This window comes from Dama dama, chromosome 16 (assembly GCF_033118175.1).
Source record: "Dama dama isolate Ldn47 chromosome 16, ASM3311817v1, whole genome shotgun sequence".
Taxonomy (NCBI): domain Eukaryota; kingdom Metazoa; phylum Chordata; class Mammalia; order Artiodactyla; family Cervidae; genus Dama; species Dama dama.
Genome location: NC_083696.1, coordinates 10,480,905 through 10,505,355, shown reverse-complemented (window position 1 = coordinate 10,505,355; position 24,451 = coordinate 10,480,905). Strand labels below are relative to the sequence as shown.

Here is a 24,451-nt window from a genome sequence, read left to right as displayed (position 1 = left end):
GTTCCTTACTGGGAGCAGAGACAGGTGAGGTGAGTCAGATACAAGCACTTTGCAGATCACCTTGGTAATGTGTTAGCTTTTGGTTTTGCTATTTCTTAGCCTTTTGAGTCCGGTTTGAATTCAGAAACATTCCAAAGTGGGTCAAAATCACTGGTTAGAGTACAAGTTGGCATTCTTTTTACTTTGCGGTGGTTTTTACCTTAACTTTTATTTCTTTCAAAAGACAATAATTTGAACAGTTTAAGCCCAGCTTTAGTAGATCACAGAGTATGAAGAAAGGCCAGCTAATGGTTATAAATTTAGGTATTTCTTTGGCAACCAGTGGACCCATTGAAAAAGAGAAGTCTTCATCTAAAATCATTTAGCAGTTATAAATTACAATCTGTTCATTCTCAGATGTGAGCCTCTCTGGTGTACCCCTTCTCTTTCCCTAATATTCTATTTGACCTTCCATTCAGATTCTAAGCTAGCAGCCGGGTTGTGGAGTCAGGGTTGAAATCTCTCTCTTTATCAGTTTGTGAAAAGAAATAAAGAAATATTCTAATACCATTTAATTTGAAGCTGCCCAGAATGACACATAACACTTTTGAGGCTATTTATTACAGAAAAAGAGTTCTTCATGTGCTTAAGGTAAAGAGAAAGAATGTATAGCTTGTTTTTCCTTTTCTTCCCCTTCTTTCTCGTTGAAATGCTATTTTTTTCAGTGAAAATTTTTGAATCATTCTTTGTTTCTCCTCATTCATTTTTCCACAGCTGTTACTGAAATGCCTGCATTAGTGCATCAGTTAGTATATATGGCAAAATTTGGGGGATTAAATCCAAGGATACTGCATGACTTAAAGCTGGAAATATTGTTCCATACTATATTCTAATATAGATATACTTGATAGAAATTTTCTTTTCTTATAGGGTTGTCTCTTAGAAGTTTTCTGTTATTTAACATGATCCAAAGATGTAATTCTCCAAAGATGGGAATGGCAAATTATTTTAATGCCTTTTATTGTTTTTCTTTCTAGCCTATTCTACTAAGCTCAACAAATTTCCTGTATTTAATATTAATGATGACTTGAATGATCTATGTACCAGTGCAGTAAGCCCAAATACGACCAAAGCCACACGGTATGCCCTGAATGTGTGGCGATATTGGTGCATGACCAATGGGCTCAAAGATCACACAGACATCACCAAGGTAAGAAACTCTTGACTTTACTTCTTACAGCCAGCTTTACTGAGCCTGCCTGTGTCAGGCAGGGTGCTAAGCATTGTGGGGAACATGGAACAGGTGCTTTCTGTCTGGGGAAACTTTGAAAAGACCCTAAAATAGAAAAATATCCACAGTACAAAGCAGAATTTAAATGCCAAAAAATCCAGATGGGTAAATTAATTTCACTTTGTTGAGACTGACAAAGGAATTTATACTTAAACTTAATTTTGTATTTGAGAGAGAGGTAGAGTTTCAAGAGAATTGGATAAAGACATGAGTCTTCCAACTGAATCATGTAAGAAGAGTAAAATTCAGAGGGACATATTCACCTGCCTGCAGCGGAGGCTTCGCGTATGGGAACAATGAACTATAAAGCTAGATTCTGATAACCCTTAAATGCCAAGCCAAAATCTTGTGAATATTGGCCACTAAAGTTTTTTTCTGTGTTTCTTTCTGAGGAGAGATTTTATTTGAAAGATGACTGCAGGAGCAGCAGGGAAGGGACTGTCATCATAGGGAGAACACTGACCGTAGGATCTGCAAATTTAGGGGCAGGTGAAGGGGAAACACTGAATTTCTTTTGAACAGGAAGGAATGTAAGAAATGTAACATTTTAGAGCAATTAATTGGAAGTGATGAGCAAAAAATGTATTTGATAGATTGTTAATTTTTCCAGTTGTAAAACAAGCTCTTAAAATCTCTTCTAACTTGAAATGTTTGAGGTTTGTTAACAGAAGGAAAAATTGTAGGACGTGTAGAGACAGAAGTCAGAAAGAAAAACACCAATACAGTATATTAATGCATATATATGGAATTTAGAAAGATGCTAACGATGACCCTATACGTGAGACAGCAAAAGAGACACAGGTATAAAGATCAGACTTTCGGACTCTGTGGGAAAAGGTAAGGGTGGGATAATTTGAGAGAATAGCATTGAAACATGTATATTACCATATGTGAAATAGATGACCAGTCCAAGTTCGATGCATGAAACAGGGCACTCAAAGCTGGTGCCCTGGGACAACTCAGAGGGATGGGATGGGGAGGGAGGAGGGAGGGGGGTTTGGTATGGGGGACACATATACACCTGTGGCTGATTCATGTCAGTGTATGGCAAAAACCACCACAATATTTTAAAGTAATTAGCCTCCAATTAAAATTAATTAATTTTTTAAAAATGTAGAACAAGAGAGGTATATAATCACCATAGAACACCACAATGATAATTGCTACAGGCAAGACTCCACTGTTAATGGCAAAATTAGTGGTGAAAGTTTAAGGATAAACAGGATTTTTGTGTTGCATCAACGTAAGACCCTCTTAAATATGGCTAGAGAGAAATAGTAACTATTCAGAGGAGAACCCTGGCAGATGCCACTTTAATAGTGATCAAGATTAATATTTCCCATGTGCTTAGGGACAACACATTGCATGTATGGGATTTTTTTCTTAAAAATTCATGACCTCAGTGTACTCATGATAAAAGAGCAGACAAATCCAAATTGAGGAAAATTCTACAAAATGCTTAACTGGTACTCTCCAAATGTATCATGGAATGCATCAAGGTCACAGAAGATATTAAGATAGAGAAATGGTCACAGTTTGGAGGAAACTAAGGCTTGCTGCAGTCCATGCAGTCGCAGTCGGACGTGACTGAGCGACTGAACTGAACTAAAGGAGACATGACAGCTATATGAAATGTGGGATTCTATTGGTGTAGGAAGGAAATTTTACTGGAAAAAAGGGGAAATGTGATTAAAGTCTGAAGTTTAGCTAATAGCATTGCAACAATGTTAATTTCCTGGTTTCAGTAACTGTTCTCTAAGATAGTAACATTAGGAGAAGACTAGTTGGGGATTCTCTCTACTATTCTTGTAAGTCTAAAATTACATCAAAGTAACATTTTTTAAGACAAAAAAAAAGAAGAGAAATATGTACTTTGATTTGGATATGTTGAATGTAAATAAATAATAGATACATCTACCAGATGGATATGTCAAATAAACATTTGGGAACATGAAATTTAAAACATGGGGGAAATATTTAAGCTGGAAGTCTGAATTCAGAGGTGTTGCAAATAGAAGTCAAAGTTGAAGCCCAAAGGCAAGTGATACCTCTAGGTTTGGGTGATGTGTTTAGGGTACCAACAAGAGATAAAATAGGAAATCCAAGTTTCTACATCTGGAAGCATGGTGCCCTAGATACTGTGAGGTACCTTTGCAAAAAGAAGCAGAGTCTTCTAAGGGCTGAAACTGAAGCGGTGTGAGCAGTAAGCACATATGAAAATCAGGCTGTCCCCTCAGGGCTTATGTTAATAGCATCCATTGAGGAAGGGAGGTGACAAGGAGCGAAACTGAAGAACCATTTACTGAGAAGACCCCGAAAGGGTCTAAAGAAGTTCTAAGTCAATAGCATACCCTGGCTCCTTGCAGAGTCGTATGCTAATAATCTTTGAAGGGAAACATCCAACATATAGGTGCAAATTTTTCACAGGTTAATAAAGATCAACTAAATATGTGCTCATAAAAAAAAAAAAAAATCACAAGCCACTTAAGGAAATAAACCACCATGAATGAGAATGATTAGAAACAGAAAAGAACAGATTAAGACAGCAGGAACTTCAGATAGTAGGTTATAGGCTAAGTGTGTATGTACTGTTTGTCAGAGGAATGAAAAGAATTATAAAAATGAACAAGCAACACCACACTAACCAAAACGATCTGGCAGATCGTTTCCACTTGTGATCATAAGGGAATAGAAGGGTCCAGAATCACCCTCCTGTAACAACCGGAAAACTGAGCAAAATGTCTGAAGGAAGTCTTCCGACAGAACAGACAACTCAGACTTGATCCCTGAGATGAGTGCCACCACCTCCCAGGCTTTCTGGCTGGAGACAGTTTCTAAACTGCAGGGAAGAGCGGGGAACCCAGACTGAGCCTGGCAATCTTGCTGCGTTGAGGGGAGACAGAAATCAGAACTCGGGGAGGATGGGGACGTGAGAACAACTAGAAAGAAATTACGACATTCATCAAAAAGATGGGACAAATCCAGAATTTAATAATGTAAAATCCATGGTTTCTAGCGTCCGATCAGAAGTTGCTATTCATAGGAAGAAGTGGGAACATGTAACCCATACCCAGGAGAAAAATGAGTTAAATCTTTCACTTCCAACCAATTTGGAGGAGATTTGCGTTCCCCTGCCAAAAACAACCAAAAAACAGACAAATGATACAAGTGATATGCAAGTGACTATATAACACACATAGGGCAGTGATCTCTGAGAGATGGGAAACAAGGTGACCCTTGGGTGTGCCCCAGCTTGCTGCCTTGAGAGAGTCTGCAGGGCTGTGGTGCAGGGAGAGGCATGCAGGCAGAGCCCAGCAGACTTGCTGAGTTGAGGAGATAGAGCTAAGAGTCCAGAGAGACCCAGGTGACTAGAATTGTCATTAACAGAATATTTGAAAGTACAGAGTTACCCAGAAAGAGAACCTGAGACAACTGAACATATTCCATCTCAAATATTCAGCTGAATACTGATCAACATCTACATGTGAGGAAACTACCTGAGGAGGGCAAAACAAAACACCTGGAAGAATGAAAGGTATTAGTACCTGGAGCTAGCACCGAACTGGAAATAGGGCCTCTCCCCGCCCAGTCAGACTGGAAAAACCTCAGGATTCATGGGGTAGAATATTCAGAAAGGTCTTGCATCACATGTGGAGAATAATTAGCCATGGATTGAGCTTTGCTCTGATCCCACCCAGCAAATCTTAAAAGCAAGACCCAGCTACATGAGAAGGTAGGATATCACTAATCATCAGGGAAATGCAACTCAAAACCACAATGAGCTATCACCTCACATCTGTTATGATGGCTATTATCAAAACATGAACTACCATACAATCCCTTATCTAAAGGAAGTGAAAACATTAACTCGAAAGGATATGTACACCTCTCTGTTCATTGCAGCATTGTTTACAATAGCCAAGACATAGAAGCAGCCTAAGTGTCCATAGATGGATGAAGAATATATGGTGGATATACCCAGTGGAATATTACTCAGCCATAAAAGCGAAGAAAATTTTGCCATTTGCAACAACATGTTTGAACCTCGAGGGCATTATATACTAAGTGAAGTAACTCAGATAGAGAAAGACAAATACCATATGATCTCACTTTTATGTGGAATCTAAAAGCAAAACCCTCAGAGCACAAAGAACAGATTGTTGGTTGCTAGACATTTGGAATGAGGGGTGTTGAAACGGGTGAAGGTGGTCAAAATGCCTGGGGATGTAATGTTATAGCTTGTTGACTGTAGTGAATAATACTGTATTGTGTATTTGAAAATTGCTAAGAGAGTAAATCTTAAAAGTTCTCATTACAAGGAAAAAAATTAAACTATATGTGGTGATGGCTGTTGACTAGATTTATTGTGGTGATCATTTTGCAATATATATAAATTTCAAAACATTATGTTATATACCTAAAACTGATAGTGTTATATGAAAATTACATCTTAATTTTTTAATGAAGAAAAAGCAAGACCCAAAAGGATCCAACAGTTTCTAAGTAATTTAACTATGTCCTAGAGCAGACCTTAATGACATTTATAGGATTATAAGACTATCCAGACCCCAAGAAAGAAAATTTAGAATGTCTGGCAAGTAAGTAAAAATTTGCAGACATGCCAAGAAGCAAGAAAATATATCACTTAAAGAATGAATCAATCAAAACCAACCCAGAACTGATACAGATTTTAGAATTAGCAGATAAGGACATTAAGCAGTTATTATGATGAAGATAAGCACATGAAAAGATGCTCAACTTCATTAGACCTCAGGGAAATGCAAGTCTAAACCACATGAGATTCTGCTTCACATTCAGTAGGAAGACTAGAATAAAAAAGAGAAAGATAACAAGTGTTGAAATTGGAACCTTCATACGCTCTTACACAGTCCTGGTGGGAATGTGAAATGATGCAGCTGTTTTGGAAAGTCTGGCAGTTCACTAAGAGTTAAACTTAGAGTTACTGTATCACGCAGAAATTCCATTCATGGGCATAAACTCAAGAAAATTTAAAACATACATCTATGCAAAAACCTGTACACAAGTGTTTGTTGTAGCATTATTCACAATAGCCAAAATATAATCCAGACATCCAAATGTCCATCAGCAGATAAATGGATAAACAAAACGTGGCCTATCTATACAATGGAATATTATCTGTCAACAAAAAGAAATGAAGTACTGATACATGCTTACAGCATGGCTGAACCTTGAACATGTTATACTATGTGAAATGTCAGACACAAAAGAACAAATATGTCTTGTTCCGTTTATGCAAGGTAGGTAGAACAGTCAAGTTTATAGAGACAAAAAGTATAATAGAGATTACTAGGGGCTGGTGGGAGGAGGAAATGTGGAGTTACTGTTTAATGAATACAGTTTCTTTTTTAAAAAATTCTGGAAATAAGTAGTGATGATGGTTGCACCACATTGCGAATGTACTTTTAATGCCACTGGATGGTACACTTGTAAATTATTAAGATGGTAAATTGTGTATCTTACTGTAATAACCTAGCAAATAAATCAATTTAAATGTAACAATTCACCTTCATTCATAAAAATTTTAAAACTCATCTATTTTCGTAGGCCTTCATCACCATTTCTTCAGCCCTTAACCTTAACCTTTTCTAGGCCAGAGGATCTTGTCTTCCAGACTTTGTGAAGTCACTATGAAGACAGTTATGTTACTGGGAAACTTTACACTTCCTTGCAGGAATCCATGGAAAGAGCCCCATTTCCCCACAACCTCCAGAGCTTAGGTAACATATACATCCCCGGTGGTGAAAATGTCTCACCTGTCCAGTTGGATGTGCCTTATCATCACTTCTAGGTAGTTTCTCCTGTGTTGTCTAGAGGAATGTGGATGAAGAAGAAAACTTACTTCAATCCTCTGTCTCACATGGGCCACTTAAATATTTTTAATGAGAAATTCTTAAGAAAGACCAGTCTCTTAGAGAATTAGCAGTATTTAGTTAAAAGGAATTGTGGCATCAAGGTCTACAGTCTTTAATCTCACTTTTTTGGTCCCATTGCAAGGTATTTTTAGTCTAGTTGTGTCTCTCAAGATAGATATAGCTAGCAGCAGACAAGATAGTTACAGCTGTTGATCATGGTATGGCAGCTGGCTTCCCTGGTGGCACAGACGGTATAGAATCCACCTGCAATGCGGGAGACCTGGCTTTGATCCATGGTTCAGGAAGATCCCCTGGAGAAGGAAATTTCTACCCATTTCAGTATTCTTGCCTGGGAAATCCCATGGACAGAGGATCCTGGCGGGCTTACAGTCCATAAGGTCACAAAGAGTCAGACATGACTGAGCAGCTAACACTTCACTTCAGACTTCAAATTTAGTTTCTTTTTTTTTTTAAGGAGGAAGGCAAGAAATCAGATCAGACTTCAAAATGTCATCTCAATAAGCAGAATGTACCCTGCCAGTCTCACTCTTTCATTACTCTGTGGTCTATTACATGTGTTCCACATAGTGTTTTTTCTTCATAAATGTAATCTAATCCTCACTAGTACGTCTTTCTCAAAGTTGCTGTCTCATTGATTTATATATTCCTTAGGCTTACTGAGAAAATAGAGCCTCTTGAAGTTTTTATCTGTCTTTCTCAATAAATGGAAATTTGGTAACTACAAAAGTGAAATCATTTCTGTTGTCAGCAATGGTTACTTGAAGATTTGTTTTGTTTTCCTATTACAGTATGTATAGTTCACGAGCATTTTCTCCACTTTCTTCATCCCCTGGTCAAGATTATCACAAAAGGAAGTTTGAGGTATTCCCCAAAAGTCACTCTTGGTTTTGCATGTCTTATCATTCTTTCAGTTGCCAAGGATTACTGCATAGTTCCAAAACTTTGGGGTTTATCTGCAGGTCAGTCTTCTTATACTGTTCTTTCCTATCTGGAGTCGTCTGCCCCATGACCAAGCTCTTACTTCTCTTTGGTCATTTTCACATCAGGGAAGCCAGGTTTGCAATTCATAGTGAATTTAATGTAGTATATCTGTTCAGAATGGCTCATGGAGGGAAATAGTTTTTGGCAGTGTCTTCATAACAAATTAAAGACCTGGAGGAATGGCCATCAACCAAAACTTAATCTGAGAAAACTAAGGAGGCAGCCAGAATGGGCCAGAATGAACAGTTGCTTGTGTGCAGAGAATATAAATTTTGTGACTTGACATTTCTCCAGAAATTGCTTTTGCTGTAATTTTTCTTTGAAACTTGTGGTATAAATCAAGAGAAATGATCTGCACCCTAAGTCAGCTTGGTTCTCCTGACTCTGCTTTAACCCATGTTTGTCAGTTCATGGGGTATCAATGATACATTTCAGACCTGCTAGTAGGGATCTTCAACATAAAGAACCAGTCATGTGTGAGATGTCATTCTTGCCTTCAGGAAGCTTTCAGTCCACTTTGAGAGACAGACCTATAAATAGATAAAAGCCTGTGCAATGTGGAGAGGGCTGTAATAAAATTTAAATTTAAGAGTTGTGGGGGGGCTTCCCTCATGGCTCAGGGGTAAAGAATCTGCCTGCCAATGCAGGAGACATGGGTTGAATCCCTGATCCTGGAAGATCCCACATGCTGCAGAGCAACTAAGCCCTTGTGCCACAACTCCTGAGAGTGTGCTCTGGAGCCTGGGAACCACGACGAATGAGCCCCCGTGTCTGCAGTCACCAAAGCCAGCACAGCGTAGAGCCAGCACTCCGTGACAAGAGAAGCCACTACAATGAGAAGCCCACACCGGCAGCTAGAGAGTAGCCCCGCTTTAGCTCTTAACTAGAGAAAAGCCAGAGCAGGAGTGAAGCCCCTGCACAACCAAGAATAAATAAATAAATAGTTACTTTTTCTAAGAAGATTTGTGGGATCCCAGTTGAGAGAGTAACTTGCTTAGGGAAGCTGGAGCAGTCTTCTGTATAAAGAGCGGAATTTGAGCTCGATCTGAAATAAGGAATAGAGGTTTTCCAGATGGAGAAGATTGGGGGCGGGGGGAGCTTTCTAGGTAGAGGAAGTAGCATATGCAAACTTGGAAGCATGAAAGAGCCTTGTGGTTTATAGGACTGGCACAGAGTTCAGTGAGGCTGGAAAGCAGAGTATAAAGAAAACTGTCACGCAAAAAATAGCTGTCCTTTTCATCATAGGGGACTGCAGTGCAAAAGTAGGAAGTCAGAGATACCTGGAGTAACAGGCAAGTTTAGCCTTGGAGTACAAAATGAAGTAGGGCAAAGGCTAACAGAATTTGGCCAAGAGAACCCACTGGTCATAGCAAACACCCTTTTCCAACAACACAAGAGATGACTCTACACATGGACATCACCAGATGGTCAATACCAAAGTCAGATTGATTATATTCTTTGCAGCTGAAGATGGAGATGCTCTATAGCAAAACAAGCTCTACAGAAAAAACAAGACCAGGGGCTGACTGGATGAGATGAAGAATTCCTTATTGCAAAGTTCAGACTTAAATTGAAGAAAGTTGGGAAAACCACTAGACCGTTCAGGTACGACCTAAATCAGATCCCTTACGCTTATACAATGGAAGTGACAAATAGATTCAAGGGATTAGATCTGATAGACAGAGTCCCGGAAGAACTGTGGACAGAGGTTTGTAACACTGTATGGGAGGCGGTTATCACAACCATCCCCACGCAAAGGAAATGCAAAATGGTAAAATGGTTGTGTGAGAAGACCTTACAAATAGCTGAGAAGAGAAGCAAAAGGCAAAGAAGAAAAGGAAAGATATATCCATCTGAATGCATAGTTCCAAAAAATAGCAAGGAGAGAAAAGAAAGGAGCAAGAATAGCAAGGAGATCCTCAGTTATCAGTGCAAGGAAATAGAGGAAAATAATAGAATGGGAAAGACAAGAAATCTCTTCAAGAAAATTAGAGATACCAAGGGAACATTTCATGCAAAGATGGGCACAATAAGGGACAGAAATTGTATGGACCTAACAGAAACAGAAGATATGGCAAGAATACAGAGTCAGTTGGCACAAATACAGAGTCAGTTCGTTCAGTTGCTCAGTTGTGTCTGACTCTTTGTGACCTCATCAGGAGAACTGTACAAAAAAGATCTTAATGACTCAGATAACCATGATGGTGTGATCACTCACCTAGAGCCAGACATCCTAGAGTGTGAAGTGAAGTGGGCTTTTGGAAGCATCACTATAAACAAAGCTAGTGGAGGTGATGGAATTCCTGTTGAGCTATTTCAAATCCTAAAAGATGATGCTGTGAAAGTGCTGCACTCGATATGCCAGCAAATTTGGAAAACTCAGCAGTGGCCACAGGACTGGAAAAGGTCCATTTTCATTCCAATCCCAAAGAAAGGCAATGCCAAAAAATGTCCAAACTACCACATAGTAGCACTCATCTCACACGCTAGCAAAGTAGTGCTCAAAATTCTCCAAGCTGGGCTTCAGTGGTATGTGAACCAAAAACTTCCAGATGTTCAAGCTGAATTTAGACAAGGCAGAGATCAAATTGCCAACATCCGTTGGATCATTGAGAAAGCGAGAGAGTTCCAGAAAAAATCTACTTGTGCTTTATTGACTATGCCAAAGCCTTTGACTGTGTGGATCACAGCAAACTGTGGAAAATTCTTAAAGAGATGGGAATACCAGACCACCTGACCTGCCTCCTGAGAAACCTATATGCAGGTCAAGAAGCAATAGTTAGAACCAGACATGGAACAATAGACTGGTTCAGAATTGGGAAAGGAGTACGTCAAGGCTGTATATTGTCACTCTGCTTATTTAACTGATATGCAGAGTACATCATGAGAAATGCCGGGCTGGATGAAGGACAAGCTGGAATCAAGAATGCCAGGAGAAATATCAATAACCTCAGATATGCAGATGACACCACCCTTATGGCAAAACAAAGAAGAACTAAAGAGCGTCTTGATGAAAGTGAAAGAGGAGAGTGAAGAAGCTGGCTTAAAACCCAACATTCAGAAAACTTAAGATTATGGCATCCGGTCCCATCACTTCATGGCAAATAGATGGGGAAGCAGTGACAGACTTTATTTTTTGGGCTCCAAAATCACTGCAGATGGTGACTGCAGCCATGAAATTAAAAGATGCTTGCTCCTTGGAAGAAAAGTTAATGACCAACCTAGACAGCATATTAAAAAGCAGAGACATACCTTGCTGACAAAGACGCATCTAGTCAAAGCTATTTTTTTTCCGGTAGTCATGTATGGATGTAGGGTTGGGCTATAAAGAAAACTGAGCACTGAAGAATTGATGCTTTTGAGCTGTGGTGTTGGAGAAGACTCTTGAGAGTCTCTTGGACTGCAAGGAAATCAAACGGGTCAATCTTAAAGGAAATGAACCCTGAATATTCATTGCAAGAATTGATGCTGAAGCTGAAGCTCTACTACTTTGGCCACCTGATGCTAAGAGCTGATTCATGGGAAAAGACCCTGATGCTGGGAAAGATTGAAGGCAGGAGGAGAAGGGGACAACAGAGGATGAGATGGTTGGATGGCATCACTGACTCAATGGACATGAGTTTGAGCAAGCTCCAGGAGTTGGTGATGGACAGGGAAGCCTGGCGTGCTGCAGTCCCTGGGGTCGCAAAGAGTCAGACACAACTGATCAACTGATCTAACTGAACTGATAGGAACCGGATGGAGAGAGGTCGTGGTGTCCGTCTTTGCAAGCAGTCTACTATTGTATGGAAGCAGATTGTGAAGACTTGCATATAAGAGAAAGATTTGGAATTTATCCTAAGGGCAACAGGAAACTGTCAGAAGTTACTTGTTTTATTTTTAGACACCAAGGTAATATGATTTTCTGCCCAAAACCTCTTCTTTAAGAAACCTTTGCTCTCCTACAATCTCCATGGTTACCACAGAAGCCATTATGTTAGTACAGTGGACCCACCTTTTCATCAGTTGTTTGGATTAAGAGTGAGCCAATCAAAATCCCCCCTTCGTATTTTTTGTTCTACTGAAAATAAGAGTTGGCCTTTTGCCAGTATTTGAAGCTATAAGATGTAAACCTTGTGGAGTGCTAGGTGGCTACATAAAGAGAGCTGCTTTGTACAGAGATGCAGAAACTTAAGAGATGGAATCCTGAGAGCCTTGAAATCCACCAATTCTGATAGCCCTCTTGGCCTAGGCTTGTTCAGATCTGGTTTCTCTCTCTTGTAGCCACATGAATCCCAACTAATACAAAGAGAGGTTAACACCTGCAAGTAGGAAGTTTCAAATGACGACATAAAAATCTGAAACCAGCTGAGTTTGGGTGTCATGGTAATTGGGAAGTTATGTTAACTGTTACTGGTACGTAAGAAAGCTACTGCTTTTTATATTTTATGTGCAGCTACTCTCTTCTTTCTGATGGCTTTTTGACTGAATCTCTTGGAGTTTCCTAGACCAACATTTAGATTATCAGAAAACAGTTATATTTTTTCTTTTTCCTTTCCTGTATGCATATATACATATGTGTGTGTGTGTAATTTCTTTTTTGTCTCTTACTTGGTCAGAATCTTTAGAGCATGTTATGTAATAACAGTGATATTCATCATTCTCATCCTGTTCCTGACTTCATAAAAAAAGATTTTAATGCTTTCATCTTGGGTATAGTTTTTATAGTTCATGTCTGTAAAATAGTCTTCATCATACTAAGAGGATATTTTTTCTTCCAATCTGAGTTTAGTTTGAATTTTTTTTCCTTTTAATTTAATTTATCTTTTTGGTTGCACTAGGTCTTCGTTGCTGCGCACAGACTTTCTCTAGTTGCGGTGAGCAGGAGCTGCTCTTCGTCGTGGTGCCCAGGCTTCTCATTGCGGTGGCTTCTCTTGTTACGGAGCGCAGGCTCTAGGTGTGCGGGCCCCCGCAGTTGGGACTCTCGGATTCGGTAGTTAGGACTCTCGGCTCTAGAGCACTGGATCAGTAGTTGTGGCATACCAGCTTAGTTGCTCCCAGACATGTGGAATCTTCCTGAACCAGGGGTTGAACCCAGGTCCCCGGCATTGGCAGGCGGATTCTTTTATATACTGTGTCACCAAGGAAGTTCCTAGTTTGAATTTTTAAAAATTGGAAATGGGATAGCACATTCTTTCAAATAATTTTTCAGTAATTATCAAGTTCGTATTACTTTTCCTTAATATATGGAATGAGTTACTTACATTCTTTATTATGTTTGAATCATCCTTACACTCTGCCGTAATCCCTGCTGGTCTCCATGTCCCTTGCTTTCCTGCAGTCCTGAATTTGATGTGGTAACATAAGCAGCCCTTATTTTGTTGGTACCATATTGACTGCTGCTTGTGCATGTCAGAGCCGTATCCTTGTTTGCGTGCTTCTAACATGTATGCCTTTTGTTTAACATTTGTGCCATGCAAAACGGAAATCACCAGTATTTTACTTAGTACATTTATACTCATATACTTTGTTTTTTAGTATAATATCTGTCAGAGTTGCATTATGGAAAAAAAATGAAGAACGCTTCTTTTTTTCTGTGCTCCGAAATTGTTTAAATACAAAAGAAAAGCTGAATTGACTCCATAATGCCGTCTCTTTATGAGTGACATACATCTTTGGCAATCATTTCACTCAGATCTTTTACCTCTTATTGAACCAACTTTGGTAACTTATATTTTGCTAGGGAATTGTTCAGGTTATTTATATTTTCAAATTAATATGAATAAAGTTTATAATATTCTTTGTTTTTGATAGTTATAGTCTTTCTCATTCCTGAAATTATCTATATGTATATTTCCTTTTCTCTTCTTACTCTTTCTTTCTATCATATTTGCTAGGAGTTTGCAATAGTTTCATTTTTTATCTATCCCAATTTATATCTTTTCCAGTTCATTAATTTGTTTTATTTTTATTGATTTACTCTACTATTTTTGAATTTGATCTACTTTTTCTAGTCTTTTGTGTTGAGTAATGTTTGCTTATTTTCAATAAAGTTTCTAACAAAGTCATTAAGGCTGTGATGTTTTTGGAATGTATTTGGTGACATCTCATACATTTTGATATTTAATGTTTTCAGTTTGGTTCATTTTTAATGTATAATTCTGTTTTTATTTTCTCTTTGACGCAAGGGCTCTTAGAAGAATGAAAGTTACCTGTATAGTTTCTACTTTTAAAACATTTTGTATTGAGACTATCTTTTGCCCTAGAATGTATATTCAACCTAAATTGGCAATGAGCAAGGTCTGGTTTTATCTTTATGACTCCCTCTTGAAAGTAAAGCTTTCTTTGCAGCCAACCTTCCAGCTCCTCCTACCATACCTAAGGAGCACTCTTTAATTGTCAGTATAATCATTAAGTTTTTCATATCTTTTGAGCAAATATTGATATTGAAACTCCATGGAACATTAAGTCACAGATATTTCCAAACTTATTCAGATAAATTCAGGTAAAAGATCAAGGCAAAATCTTGCTGTACAAATTGGACATGTCAGTCAGTCATCTTTCTGTGTAGAATGTTTCATACCAGCTGTGCCAAACTGCAGCGATCAAGGAAATTAATGTTGGAATGATTGAGAGTTTGATCAGTTTAATTCAGGCATGCTTCAGAGAGGATGGTTGAGTTTTATTGAAGGGGCGGGAAGGAAATGATTTGCTACAAGAGAAGAAAGGGCTTTCCAGAGACAAAGAGTCAGTTACAAAGGCCAGTAATAAAATGTATGTGTATATATATTTATGTTGTATATGTATGTGTTCATTACTGTTTACAAACCCTTTCATGTCCACTACTTTATTTAAGCATTACAATAATGCTTTGAGAAGGTACGTTATCATCTCCTGTCTTGTTGCTTGAAACACTGGTGTCTAAAGAGCCTAGTGTGGAACCTAGATCTCCCAGCGTGAGGCTCACTGTTTTTTCCATTATTTCATGCTAAGAAGGCAGCCCTCTAGAGGGCTGTCCCCAGCACAGCCCCCAGTGAGGATCAGGAGAAGGAAGGAGGGGTCTGGCTACCTGGGTATCCGCAAAACGTGTAACCTCAGTGTTTGTCTCATTTGAGATCCCTGCAGTGAAGTTGAACGAGTTGCTCGAGAACTTTTACGTCACCGTAAAGAAGAGTGACGGCTCAGACTTCCTGGCCACGTCGCTCCACGCCATCCGCCGAGGCCTGGATCGCATCCTGAAGAATGCAGGGGTGGGCTTCTCCATCACCAGCAGCACCTTCAGCTCGTCCACCAAGAAACTCAAGGAGAAGCTGTGGGTGCTGAGCAAGGCAGGGATGTCAGGGGCTCGTTCTCGCAATATTGTCTACTTCTCCCTCTCGGACGAGGAGGAGATGTGGCAGGCGGGGTGTCTGGGGGATGACAGCCCTATCACGCTCCTGTCCACCGTGGTCAAGTACAACAGCCAGTACCTGAACATGAGGACGCTCCAGGAGCATGCTGATCTGATGTACGGCGACATCGAGCTGCTCAAAGACCCGCAGAACCAGTCCTACTTCGCCCGGACAGACAGCGTCAAGCGGGAGAGCCGGAGTGCTTCCGCCCGAGTGTGCCACGGCAAGATCTACCACGAGCATTCCAGGGGACACAAGCAGTGTCCTTACTGCCTCCTCTACAAGTACATGTACGTGCACCGGCCGCCCACCCAGATGGGGGCCAAGTCCCCCTTCTACCTCACGGCCCGGAAGGAGGGGGCGGGCGCGGGCAGGGTGTGGTACGAGGAGCAGAGGATGGGCCTGCGGTCTCTGCGGGGCGTGGTCCCGAACTTGGCCAAGAAGGTCAAGCTGGAGAACTGCGAGAACTTCACCTTCGTCTCCTTCACGCAGGTGTCCAGGAGGCTCAGCTCCCACGGCTGCTGCCAGTGAGCGTCCCCTGCAGCCGGGGCCAGAGCTCCGAGGAGGCCGGGGCGACCGTGACTTCGTGGTCAGGGTGTGGGACTTCCTGTTTCTTTTGACCTCGGATTTGTTTTTTTAACTGAAAGTAGACAAGTGAAGATTTAGAATGTTTTATCCAGATGTGTGTCACCTCTGTTAAATTATAGAATCTAATACAATGTATAAATGACTACATACACAAGAGCGAGGAAGTTCATTTTATCTAGTGCCTTTTTAGCACAGATTTTCTCAAAAAAAGAAAAAAAAAAACTGTTTCAGTAGTCATTAAAAAAAAAAATCCCAGTAGCCTAGTAGCTTTAGAATGTTTTGAAGACTCTAAACACTTTAATGAATTACAGTGAGGATCTAGGAAGAGAGAGGCAAACAGGTTAACTACTTCCAGGAGAAAACTTGTGCTTGGCACTCCTGTTTATGTTTTGTTGGTGGATAACGTGATCCCGCAGAGCATGCAGCCTTGCTTGGTGGAAGGTCATGGAGCTCCACTCAGTCATGCTGATGGGAACGCAGGACTGCTGTTAGCCCTGGGAGGAACTTGCTCTCTGCATCAATGGAGACAGTTTTATGAAAAAAGATTAATACACCAAACAGTGCTTGGGAGAACAAGATTTCCAGTGAACTAGGTGGTTCGAGGGAACTTCCTGCAGTGAGAGAAAGTGTCTTGGAGAAGCAATCTGTGATCAAAACGTGAAAAACCTCCTGAAGCAGAAGTGCCTACATTTTCTTTCTCAGCGTGCTGTGAAAGCTCTTTTCGTTTGAACACTGTTTAGAGGTTTTTTTGTTTTGTTTTTTTTTTAATCTGTTCTTTGTGTTGTGCAGTTCTGTCAGCATATAGCACTGGATCTGTAAAACAACTGAAAGTAATTTTCAGGCTTAACCGGGAAAAAAAGTCCAACAAAATAAGCTGCAAAGAAAACAAATCCCCAAATGTGTTTATATTAAAGAGTTTTGAAATATATTTGTCAAAGTACGACTCTTTCAGCCACAAGAGATGTCATCATTTGAGGTTGGCAGCAATGCTTGGGACACGGTGATGGGTCAGCCTACCAGGTAAGCAAACCCAGCATCAAGGATATAGTGGTAAAAATCAGACCACGGTGATGGGATATGAACACAGTGTGGTCACGTTTCACTCAGGTGAGATTTAATCTGACCGTGTGTTATTCACACATTAACAGAAAGTTATAATAACTGCTCTCAATTATAAGTGAAAAAGGAACCCAAAGAGTACTAATTAATAAAAATAACTTCTAGGGAATCTTTATTTTGTATCTGAGGAAAGACTGACTGCCACAACCTTACACCATTCTGTTCCTGTGTGTGCTAGAAACCCACAATTAAAATTCCAGTATACATTCATTTTGCAGGAGTCCTAAAATTAGTCATGTGTCTTTTTCAAAATTTTGTTTTAGTATTTAATTAATTGTTTTTAAAAAATCATTCACTGGCCCTTGAAATATGTAATACTTCCTTTACTGGAGAAGACTCCACCAATGCTGCCTTAAGGATTCATGTTATTCCCTTTTTAGTTCCTGCAACACTTATTAGTTGATCTTTCCAGAATATAGATTAACTTTGGTATGTCTCCATCTGTATGTAAATAACAGGTAATATTTAATAAGTAGTATTATAAGCTATTGACTGCTGTTCTGTTGTGGTTTCCTATAGGGATTTTAGGGTTTTGATTAAAAAGAGACAGAACCTGAGGTAGTTTCCCTCACTTGCTGAACACCCAAAGGAAATTTCACTTGAAGAAAGCAAATGGTCATTGTTCTTGTCAGTACTGCTCTTAAACAGAAATACAACCTATGTGAAACTGTTGGGCAGAGTGTGCAGCCTAATTAAGACTTCCATTTTTATTTTGAATAGATTCAAGAAAAAATTGCCATTAGGTGTTGCTGGGATCTTTTCAGATTTTAATGTTTCCAAAAGTAGTAATAACTGACCCAGAGGCTATAATCTTTCTGTCGATAGTGGCTTTTCATCAGCTGAATAACAGTCTCTGCCTCAACTTTGTTGTTCATCACCCATGTGATGAGCTTTCAACCCTCAGAGTTCTGAAGGGGATGATTATAATTAGTCGGGAGGTCGAATCTCCAGTGATAGCTGATGGAAGGAAAGAATCATCATCTCAGCGTCCTCACTGCCCTTCATCACACGCCTCCTGGGGGAGTTAGTGAGACAGCACATTTATCAGGTGCTGCTATGCGCCATGCACTGTGTATTTGTGTGTAGAGGTGTACATGTGTGTGCATACACACACTTTAAGTTTATATGTAGGAACACCCGGCAAACACCTGACCTGCTACATGGCTGCGTCCATGGTCCGACGATCTAAGGGGGCTGCATAGCTAGCTCGCTAGCCTTTGAAGTTCAGGCCGTGTTCTGTCTTTTCAGCCAGCTCTAAACCATACCCACTGGGTCCTCGGGGATTTTCTCCTCTTGGCCTAATAAGCCAGCAGAAGGGAGAATCCCAGGAGAAGAAAGGGGGAGGTTAGGAGTACTTTCTCCACTTACCTGTAGTTTGTTTTGTTTTGTTTTTTATTCATAAGTGGAATTGAATAGGGGGAATTCACATGTTCACAGAGGCAGAAGTTGCCATGGCTCCTGTCAGGAATTGTGGGGCTGAAGGTACTATGGGAGGACCCAGTGAGTCCTGTGGGCAAACTCTTGCCTGCAGTACTTTCTGCATCTGCTTGCTTGATACCTCCTCCCCAGAATCTCCCCGGTCTCCCCTGGGAAGTTTATCCTGCCAGAGACACTTGGGGCACCAGCTTGAAGGGTGCGATTCATTGAAATGTAAAGGCTTTAGCACAGCACTGGACACACTGTAATTGTGCAATAAGTCTTCCCTGTTTTAGTCACAGTCTTTGGTAAAAGCAATAATGATATTCAGCTAATCTGCTTTATACCGTTTATTCCTTCCATGACGGAAAGTCTCCTTTAAACTGTTAAACTTGAAGAGGAAACCAAACCTTATAATCTGGTCCCATTTATACCCAACACATCAAATTCTACCTCCTACACCTCGAAGCCTGGATACCTCAGATACAAGCAAAAACGATTAAAGAATTTCAGAGAAGCCCTGAGAGGCTTTATGAGAAAGGTTTCCATTGTTTACTGTGTTTGCAAAGAGGAGTGTTATGGGAAAACCTAACCAAAGTTGTGAAAGGATTGGTCTCAGCGATGTGGCATTTCCCAGCTTTCCTTGGCTTATGTGCTGTATTAACCTGCCCTGACTGATACATGGTATTTGTAGAAATGTGAAACTCTTGTTACTTTGATTTTTATCTCAATCTCAATCTCAGTTCAGCCTTATTAAAACATCAAGCACTATGCCTACTTCTATCAGCATGTTCATAGACAGCCGCGGAGAAAATCTAGACAAAATAGCCCTCCCATAGAAGCAGAAGCCTCTGGCTGTAGAGGAAAGATGGCCAGGCTGGCAGCACCTTCTCTCCTCGGGTGGTCAGGGCTGGTCTCTGTTCCTCAGCTGTGCAGCGAGATGATTGGAATTGATCATCTCCAGAGTGATCAGTGTTAACATCTCTACAGTTCCTTAAGGCCATCTAGTCAGGAAGTGGCAAAACCAGGAGGCAGAATGCCTAATTCCTTGAGATCATAAACTGAATCTCCTCAATGAGTGCTTCTCAGTATATTGGAATGCTTTCTTTAGGAATAGTAATTTCCTTCAAGTTTCACAACTCCTTAAAATTAATATTTTAATTAAAATATTAGGCAGCAGAATGTTGATTATTTTTCTTAGATTAGGCTAACACCTAATTACCATTGGGAATTAACACACATTGTTACCACTTAAACAAAATGTTTAAATATTACGCTTATCAGATAGTACATCCCTTTGTTGCCTTTATTGAAATCTGGCTGCTCACCATTTTTGAGCTAGTAACCAGTTACCTTTAGCCATCCAGGAATACAAACAATGAAGACCTCAAAGAAGAGTTACCTCATTTTCTCTAAGGAGCTCCAATTTAGTCTTAAGTTAAGGCCCATACATACTGAGTAACTGTTAACCAACAGCCCTGAGCTGAAGAATACATTCAGTTCAGTTCAGTTCAGTCTCTCAGTCGTGTCCTACTCTTTGCGACCCCATGAACCACAGCATGCCAGGCCTCCCTGTCCATCACCGACTCCTGGAGTCCACCCAAACCCATGTCCATCGAGTTGATGATGCCACCAACCATCTCATCCTCTGTCATCCCCTTCTCCTCATGCCCTCAATCTTTCCCAGCATCAGGGTCTTTTCCAATGAGTCAGCTCTTCACATCAGGTGACCAAAGTATTAGAGTTTCAGCTTCAGCATCAGTCCTTCCAGTGAATATTCAGGATTGATCTCCTTTAGGATGGACTGGTTGGATATCCTTGCAGTCCAAGGGACTCTCAAGAGTCTTCTCCAACACCACAGTTCAAAAGCATCAATTCTTCAGTGCTCAGCTTTCTTTATAGTCCAACTTTCACATCCATACACGACCATTGAAGAAACCATAGCCTTGACTAGATGGACCTTTGTTGGCAAAGTAATATCTCTGCTTTTTAATATGCTGTGTAGGTTGGTCATAACATTAAAAGTTTCAAATTCATGTACATCTTTAAATGCTTTTACTTTGGGGGTTATCTTTCAATGCTCTATTTTAAGAGAAATCAGACTTGTTTAGGCAGAGTTCTTAGGTAAGAATCTTTGTTGTATTTTCCCATATAAATTATTATCTGAGCAAAAACATGAGGGGGAGACTGGTGATGACCTAAAGCCTAACTCCCTTTCTAAGAGAAGAGGAGGCTTTGGGGAGATGAAGAACTAGTTTATCTGGAAATTCCTCTGTTCTGTACCCATGTATCCCGACGTCAGGTTTCCTAAAACTCCTCTGGGGGAGGTCTCCTGTCCTGGCCAAGTTCATCAATTATGATGATGATGGTTTTGAGCACTTCTAGTTCTTCACAGCCCAAGAAATCCAGAGAAGTTCCTTATGTTTTAATTGTTGATCAGAATCAGATTTTTATGCTCAATTAAAATACTTTATTATTTATCTAATGTGGCTCACTTGGAAGTTAATCATTTCAGGAAATAGTTATTAAGACCCAGAAAAAGATCACTGGATTATATGTAGATGCATATTGCTTCCATTAATATTAAAAGCAATTAGGTAGATCCCTCCCTGACATTGAGATGAGAATGGGCTCCTAAATACTTTATGGTCAGTATAACAGATTTGATTAATTTACATTTAGCCATAGTTATTGTTACTGATTTACTCCAATAAGTTTCTGAAAGATTCAGATTTGACTATGTTAAGTGCTTCTCGCGGTTGCCTTGTATTCTCATTTAATTCTCACAACAGCCCTGCAAGGTAGGTCTAATTATTCTCATTAACTGAGAAACCAAGGCTCAAAGAAGTTAAGTAAATCTCCCTAAGTCTCACAGAGCTAATGAATTGGAGAACTTAAGTTTGAGCCCAAGTCTTCTCACTCCAGATGTGGTGTTCAAGGCATTGATGGTCCAGTGGTTAAGACTCCATGATCCCAGGGCAGGAGACATGGACTCCGACCCCGATCCCTGGTCAAGAACTAAGATCTCACATGGGTAGCCAAAAAATCAAACACACACACACAAATTCCAAACCTAAACTACCTTCTCAGGCCCAAAGAGGTCAATTTATCACAGAGCTTTTTTTTTTTTTAAAATACATGTTTATTTTTTGGCCACACTGTCCAGCATGTGAGATATTAGTTTCCCAACCAGGGATCAACCTATGCCCCCTGGAATGGAAGCCCAAGTCTTAATCACTGGACCACCGGTGAACTCCTTATCACAGAGCTTTTGAAAAATTAAACAGTTTCTGCTTGTTTGGGGAATATTTTCTTTCTCAAACCATATTGTGTCATACCTTGTATGTGCTTACTTACTAATTTAATATTTTTATATAAGTCAGTAATTCCTGGAAAGCCTGATTGTTTTCTATGAATGAGTATGACATTTTCTGCCTACTGAGAACCTTCTGTGTTTATCCAATAAATTACTTGTGTTATCTGTTGTCCACCTTAAAGGGAGATGATCATGCCAGTTTAGTCTAATAAAAGTCAAGTCATTTACAAACTGTACCTGTTTTGACATGGGTATTACTGCTAAAATGTAAAGGACCTCCTAACCTACGTCACAATTATATGCTCAGGGTTTTAACTTTTGCTTTTTAATTTTGACATCAGAGAATTTTTATAATCTTTAGGCTAAAGCATGCTCATAACAAAATATACTTTTTTAGTCATTTGTTTTCTGTTCTTTCCTTTATGAGTACATGTTTTTCTGTTTTGAGACTTAAAAAAACAAAAGGCTCTGGTTGTTTTGGTTGTTAACTCTGAGATAGCCTAGTCAAATTCCCCTATTTTACCACTAAGAAGTGGAAACCCAGAGATACTAAAGAGCCCATCCAAGGTCAGCATGACAATAAGTAGTGGAGTGAAGACTCGAAAGCTAATCCAGAATCTTCCCTCTATACCATAGCTGGGAAGATTTGGATTTTTAAAAATTCATTAATGGGACTGTCTGGCAGAACATCTGGCTAGCAGAAGCCTCTGGTGAGTTCCAGCCTTCCCAGAAAAACACTCATAAAGACCCAGAAGAAGGCTGCCTCTCAATTCTAGAATCTAGGAGAAATCTTACAATTTACAAGGCATTTGCAGGCGGACTGAGAAAAAAACGTTTCAGGTTGTAGCTCACTGCTTTCTTTTGTTTTGACTCATGAAACAGAGGTTCTGTGAAATAGAAAATTGGAAAGGTATTTAATACTTGTTCTCATTAACCATGTCTGTCTCCTTACTCAAAGCCCTGGCGCCAGAGAAGTAACTGGCTTATCCTTTCTCTTAACCAGATGCCACACTTAAAGTGGAAAGTTCTCTTCCCCACCCTCTCTTCCATCTCCCCACCCACCTCCTCTTCATTCAGTCCAACTCCAAGTCCTAGGGCTAACACGTGAGCAGAAAGCAGAGAGGGTCTATTAGTGGCATCATGCATTTTGAGAAAAACACAAAACCAGTAGATAAGCAAGTAGCAGAATATGCAAATATTGTGATTTTTCACATACAGTGTAGGATCAGAGATCCAGAAAACCAAGCAATAAAAAGGAAGAGGACGCCATTTCAATAGAAAAGTGTGAAAGTAGAAATTGGGCTTGGAAATATGCACATCTGTTTACCCTCAACCTGTACATCCAAAAGAAGGGATTTGACAAACACGTAAGTGGACAGATAGCATAACCAAAGGCAAATATGGAGTTTGAGGGATGAGGACAGCATTTAAGGATGAATATAGAGAAAAAAATGGGGCATTAAAAAAAACGTGACTGAATCAAGCAAAATGAATAGCTTCCAGAACACTTGAAAGTGGTCTACTGCAGGGAACAAAATTTTAGAATTCTCTATGTCATATTTGAAGGAACCAAAGAATTGCTTCTGTGTGGCAGTAATATGTTACCTTAAGATGGGGATGGATTAAGCGAAAAAGACAGTGGAATAAAATGAAAAAGACAAGAAAGAAGGATTTCAAGGAAGCTAAAAACACAGTAACAGATTAAAATCCACATTGAAAATAGAAGACAATACTGATGCTTAAAAAAAACTAAACATGAAGGACAAACAATATTTTCTTCCTAATGTCCTTTCAAAAGAAACAGGAGATGAAAATATGGGAAAGATAATGGATTTGAAAGACAGAACATTAGCTAATATTACTGACATTTGCTCTCCTAATGGAAAGACCAGATTGACAAAAATATCATTAGACTATAAAAATGAAATCTTCCCTGAACAAAAAGAAAATTTGTATGTTTAAATTGAAAGGTCTCACTGCATCCCAGGCCAAAAGTGAAAGAAACTTGCTCCTAATCACCTCCTGGCAAATTTTAAACTACCAAGGAGAGAGAATGAAAAATCCTTCAGGCTTTCATTCAGTCAGACAGTAATAAGTTACCTATCAGAAAACAAAAGAACATTCTGACTCCAGACTTCTCTGTTGCACCAAGTGCCAGGAAACAATAGGGAATTCCGAGGGGGAAAGTTGTGACTTTGGTATATGATAACATTTTATGTGTTGTACACATTTTATGTGTAAAGATATGGGACATATTCTTAGTTATGACATTCAAGAAATAAACCATCTATGTACTATTCTTATAAAGATATACTGGAACCTACAAAGCTTGGTTAAAAAAATTTATTTTTACTTAATATAATTTCAAGGGACTCTGCAGTATCAGATCATTATTACCTACTAGAAGAAAAATACATATGCTTTTAAATAGATAATATGGCCAGAAGCCACATATTCCAAAATGCCCAAAGTCTTC

The 24,451-nt window shown here is 39.6% G+C and overlaps 1 protein-coding gene across 1 annotated transcript in view; it reads left to right on the top strand.

Moving 5' to 3' along the window:
- KIAA1958 (KIAA1958 ortholog) overlaps positions 1 to 17,453 on the top strand; it is a 124,340-nt gene extending 106,887 nt beyond the window's left edge. The window contains exons 4-5 of the mRNA XM_061163410.1: positions 1,017 to 1,189; positions 15,261 to 17,453. Coding sequence (XP_061019393.1) covers positions 1,017 to 1,189; positions 15,261 to 16,067 — 980 coding nt within the window. The 3' untranslated portion in view covers positions 16,068 to 17,453. The remainder of the gene's footprint in view (positions 1 to 1,016; positions 1,190 to 15,260) is intronic.
- Positions 17,454 to 24,451: the final 6,998 nt, after the last annotated feature.